At 39.7% G+C, this 5,908-nt stretch overlaps 1 protein-coding gene across 1 annotated transcript in view; it reads right to left on the reverse strand.

Moving 5' to 3' along the window:
• TWF1 (twinfilin actin-binding protein 1) overlaps positions 1 to 5,908 on the reverse strand; it is a 17,705-nt gene that overhangs the window by 11,549 nt on the left and 248 nt on the right. Inside the window, exons 2-3 of the mRNA XM_010132052.1 lie at positions 3,147 to 3,224; positions 560 to 738 (exon numbers count right to left, since the gene is read on the reverse strand). Of these exons, the coding sequence (XP_010130354.1) occupies positions 560 to 738; positions 3,147 to 3,224 (257 nt within the window). The remainder of the gene's footprint in view (positions 1 to 559; positions 739 to 3,146; positions 3,225 to 5,908) is intronic.

The raw sequence follows: 5,908 nt of genomic DNA on the forward strand, positions 1-5,908 counted from the left end.
GAATAGCTTTACTTTATGTTTTCCCTTATCTCACATTCTCAGAACCTGTATGCAGTATCCTAATTTCTCCTAGAAATCCTTAACTCAAACCTCAGCTCCCTCCCATGTTTTCTAACTACTAAGAAACATTTGGCAGGTCACAGATCCATGAGTGCCAGCCAGGCGGCCAGCAAGCCAAACAGAATAAACAGCTTGAGCTCACACTTTAATCCTTCTCTCTAAGATAACACCCACTGAGATTTCTGTCCTACATCCTTCCATGAATTTTCATGAAATACTGACAGAAAGACAGACAAATAAATAGGGCAAAAACGTATTCTTGTCTTCTCCAGTCAGGCTAGAAATAATTTGGATCAGCTGCACTCTATCCAGACCCACTGATATTTCTCCTCAATGGGCTTTGAGAAGGATATTTTCCCAGTTTTCTTGGGGGAAAGTGAGGGGAAGGTTGGGGAATGCTTCATCACTCAAATCCTCTTCCTTCATTTCTAGGATTCCGATCAAATGGCACTGTTGAAAAATCATTAACAACATGAGGCCTTTGATGACTGTTACTTACAGGAGAGTGATCAGGTGACCATGCAATGAAGATCCATTCATATCCTTGAGCGTTCTGGGAATCTAATCTGTATAATATATAACACGGTTGCTTGTCTTCAAGAAGGGGAAGGACAAAGGCATCATAATCCTTTTCCCATGATCCAACTGGCCTCCTAGAGGATCCCACAACAAGCTGCTCTATAACCAATAACCAAAGCTACAGGTTAGCAACCATACAGTTAATACTGTTTTTCAAAATTAGCAATTACTATAAACAGCTAATCAGGCACTTCAATCTTTCGTAATTTCATAAGAATGGAAGTCAAAAATAGTGAAAGTGTAAAAGTCGGTGAATTCCTACAAAAGCTGTGTATGTTCAAAACCTAACTTACTTTAACCCAAAAAAATAGTTAGATGATGATTAATGCGCTGTTTGTCATCAAGTTCTTTGATCTGAAGGGATAAGACTGATGTTAGTGTTTTTAACATATGCTTGCCAAAGGGAAATAAAATTGTTTGCTGCCGGTTAGGTTATTTTAAAATTGGAATACTTAAGTAGAAACAAGATGACAGTAAGCTTTTTAATTTTAGACTTATTGAGGCTTTTGCTATAATATAGTAATGTTTGTACTCATTGTAAGGAGTCAATAACTCAGTGAAAAGAGTTTGGAATGAATATGCTTGCACTAATCACTTTAACTTGACTATGTAAGTAGATAAACCTCTTTCTAACACAGTTTCATAACTACAATCTCTTCAGATGACTGAAGTTGTTTATTATGTATAATTGGCTTAAGTCTCTATAGAATACTTCAGATGAGATTTAATTATGTGAACCACTGTAGCAACAAGATTCTTATTTATAAACCACATCTCAGCTTTCAAAGGGAAGTCTTTCAAAACATTTATCAGCTTTCCAATAAATACTAGCCCCCCCAATCAAAACAGAAATGCCTTGTGTAAATGAGATCATACAACAGTCTGAGGTCCATCAAGGTAGCTAGTATACAAAACATCTTTTGAGAGGCTAAGACCTAACTTGTAAATCTTCAGACAAAAGTACAACAGTTTAGAAATGCCTCTACAGCAAAACTTTCAGAGCAAGGCACTCTAAGTCACAGAACGTGAGCAGCTCAAGCACAGGGGGTTTGGCCCTTCTCTGAATTAGATACAGACTAGCTCAAGTTGTACGCCTAGAACAGAGTATTCAGAATGTACTTGCCAGTTCTGAACTCTAGGTGACTTCATACTCACTTGGATTTAAGATACAAAAATACAATCAGAGAAACTCTACTGCCTATCAGAAAACCTCTCCTCTTACTAATTCAGAGCAGCAGAACTCAATTTGACTATTATCTATTGACTAAGGGCAGCTGCTGAAAGCTCCTGCAGACAAGAGTATTCTGGGAGTTTTAGAGGTTTCTTTTTGAACTGTGGTCAATAGTATCAAAGACTGGATTCTGCTTTTACACAGAGACAAAATGCATATTACATATATATAGACACAAAAAAGGGAAAAAAATTAGGGAATATCTTCCATTTGTAACTTATTTCTAGTAGCATACAAACAAAAGCATATTGTTTTACCTTGCCTAATGGGGAAAACCCCCCCTAAAATTCAATGGTATGCCAGCATTTGCTACCTTGTGCTAGTGAGCCTTTACCACAGTGACCTGCCTATAGTATTATTTTTGCCACTTCCTTAAGAAAAGCAATATTAAAATGTCAGGAGACTTCCTAAGAAATGCAAACACAAAGAAGGTAATGACAGTTTATTTACCTAACAATAAAAGTACATATGTGTATGTACATACAGGTACCCTTCTCCAGCTAACAGCTATTTCAGTGCACTGTAAATGAATGAACTCTAGAACGAACAAAAACTCCAAGGACATAAATCAAATCTTGAGAAGATGGCCGAAACCATCCATGTCTTAGAGTCAACCAGCATTGCTATTAAAAAAAAAAAAAAAGATATTATACACTCAGTCTTGCAGTGTTTGCAGTCTTGATCTCTTGCCAAGAAGTTCAAGGATCAAACTCAGGTTCTGCAAGTAATTGTGTAATTTTATATTTATATATCAGTGTGAGATTTAAGGAACACCTTTAGCTTTGAAAATTCTACCAAGTCACAGATTTTTGAAGACATTTTCTATGTAGACAGATTACTATTTAAACAACTGCTTTAAGAGGACTTTCTACACGCAGCTCATCCCAGTGAAAGAGGCAGATGACATTTATACTTCATCTAAAGTGACTGTGTAAGTAACCAAACTGCCGAGACACTACACAGGCATGGAATTCTTTTTTCTTTTACTCTTTTTATAGTAAGACGGTAGAGTAAACTCATTTATATTTTCTATATGAAACACCCAGCATGGTAAAACATTAAACAACACTTGGAAAAAATTGAAATACAAAAATACAGCAGCACTGTACTGAAAAGCTTAGCATCACCAAAACTTAAGTCTTAACTTCTCTATGTGAAAGACCTTAGTAACACCAAGTTTTGCAGAGCTTTTTTTTTTTTTAAACAACTGTACATGTAGGTCACTAAAACAACTAGGAAAATATCTAAAAGAAAAAAAGATTAAAATTTGACTAACCATTGTCAATTACTATTTTTAAAAGCCTGTATTGTCCATTTCTGGCTCCAACAAAGGTGTCTTTAACACTTGTGCTAGCTGAAAAAGAGAAAACAGAAGTAACCAAATTAATGCATTTCACTTGCCTTGGACAAAGAACATTCACAAAGGTAAGAACAACACTGGAAAAGTGTACAACCAGCCCTTTGCTACAAACTTGGACCAAAGGAGGAGCACGGGAGTGATGTTCCCTCTATGGGGCATATTGTTCCAGCCACCGGCACGCCACAAAAAGATGACAGGCAACACTACAAAACAGCCTTGCTTCCTAGCATGCCGTATGATTTTCAACACTGCGAACATTGAAGGTCACATCACATTATCACTCTCAGGTTTCTCAGTTAACACAGCAACAAAATAAAAATATGATGCATTGCACATTACAACAGCTTCATGAAGTCTGCTGGCTTAGCACAAATTTTCAGACAGAAACTTTACACCTGCCAGGAAAATGTTAGAGCTCGTCTGGCAAAAGTGCTTGTCTTTCCTGAGGATACTTCTCTGAAGAGCACCAGCAAAGGCTGTCACTCAGGGCTCATCTTTCATATCTCCTTCATATCTCCCTGTATGCATCTTGATGACATTGTTCAACCCCCAACCTACTGCAACAGGATAGCTTTATAATGAAGTTACAACGAAGTCACTAAATTTGTTTTAAAATGTCTGTAATTCACACTGACACTACACTGTAAACATGACAGACACTTCCCTAAGCACACTGAAGAACTGTGCTTGAGTCATGTGAAGATCATTCTTATCTCAACAGGTCTGCTAACTAATCCAAGTGCTAATCAATTTAATTACACTGTAGACAGGGGGTGTACAGCAGTTACTGAAGAACACCTATTGCAAACTGGTCCTTTAAGTAATCCCACAGCATGCTGCATAGCACCAGCAAAACAAACATCAAACCAGGAAACAAATAAAAAGGATTATTTATAGTCAGGCTGAGGCCAACTGAACAGATGGTCAGATGGTATCCAGCAACATTAGTGTCCATACTCAAAACATTTTAAATTTATGCCAGTCATAGCGATGCTCAGGCCCATTCTGAAATTGCAAAATGCCATGGAGAGAAAGGGGGTGTTAAACAAACTGAACTGGTAACTGCATTTGGTTACCAGTCCAACCCCATCTTCATCCCAGTTAGCATCTGCCTACCAACCAGTGCAGACCCTCTCTGTAACTTGCTGTCAGCTTTTCTAACTGTCTCTGCCAGTTCTCACGATTCTAGTCACCACACAAATGTTGCGCCAATTTCAGATCTTTGAGTTCCCCCAGGAACTTCTTTTTGTCCTCTTCTTGTCTATCACCTTCTCATTCTTTATTCTCTCATTGCAATCCTAGACCAAAATACAGCAGTCCCCGCACCAATACCAGAAGTATAGCAGCTCCTGAAGCAACATTTTCAGACAAAGCATTTGAGAAACCATCTCACTATAAAGCGATCTATGAAATTTTTTCTCTGCATAGTAGAGACCAATAGAATTAAAATCAGGGTTTATTTAAAGTATTCTACAGAGAATATTATTTTTAAGTTATTTAGAAGACTGTGAACATATTCTGGTGTATTTTCCCACAGCTTAATACATTCTGCAACTACATTCTTTATCTGTACTGGCCTGTTTGAAAGTCCGGTTCTTTTAGCAACTGCCTGGTACATATCACTGTCCATGACTTAATTTCTGTTTCCAGAAGAGAGCAGCCCATTGCTGCCAAATCTTGCAATTGTTTATGAGTGACAGTAGCCTCTTTGTAGTTAAAGCCAGCAATGGCACAAATGCTATTCTTCTTCCAAATTGCAGAAGCAGATGCCTTGCTGCAAAGAGAACCCCTGATTAGTGCCTGCTGATGTAGGATCTGTGCAGGAAAGCTGCCGAGTTTTCCACAGCTCTCCTCAGAGGACAAAAGATTCTCAAAGACATGAAGGAGAGCAGCAGAAGAGGCTTAGCCACTCTTCTTGCTTGTGGTAAGCAACAAGATATTCTTCTTCTGCTCCTTCCTCCAGCATTGCCAGGAGAAAGAAGAAGAGAATGAAGGGCCACTATCATAGTTTTCTCCAGCCCGGAAACAAACAAACAAGCAAACTATCCCAGGTGCATTTCTAGCCTGAGAAGGGTTGAAGAACTTATAACAAGAGGCAGCAAAAAAGAGCATGCAGGGGAAGGAAGAAAGGCTGCACTGACCGACTGCAGCCAACGGACTAAAAAGGGAATAGAAGAGCAGTTAAGAACTGCAGTGGCTGGGACAAAAGTCACATCAATAATAAATATGGGAGAGCAGGCAAAGTACACAGTACTAGTCAGCGACCAAGCAGACTGCAGAAATTGAGACAGTAAAACCTGACCCCCCACCATAATCCTGCAGCATAATCCCTCCTTAGCAATTCTGAGGTATGGGGGAATCCAGCACTACTGAGAAACAATACACGCTGTCTTCTAATTGCTTCTCGCTCTCTCCAAGGCCTGGAAACATGGGGAAAAACAGGTTCCCCCGCACTTTTCTTCTTTGTCGCCTCCAGTAATGGGCTTTATAGTGGACTCCCCTACCGGTTGTCCTCAGGGCTCCTGCTACAACGTACCCGGCAGCGAACAGAGGCATTTCCCGTACTGTCCAACCCATTCCAAACACCCGGCGGCGACCCCCAGCAGGAGACAGCTTCTCCGAAAGCCGGGCGGGGCGGGAGCTAAAGGAGGCGCCCGGGGAGCCACCACAGCCCCGGG

Source organism: Buceros rhinoceros, unplaced genomic scaffold (assembly GCF_000710305.1).
Source record: "Buceros rhinoceros silvestris isolate BGI_N320 unplaced genomic scaffold, ASM71030v1 scaffold14542, whole genome shotgun sequence".
Taxonomy (NCBI): domain Eukaryota; kingdom Metazoa; phylum Chordata; class Aves; order Bucerotiformes; family Bucerotidae; genus Buceros; species Buceros rhinoceros.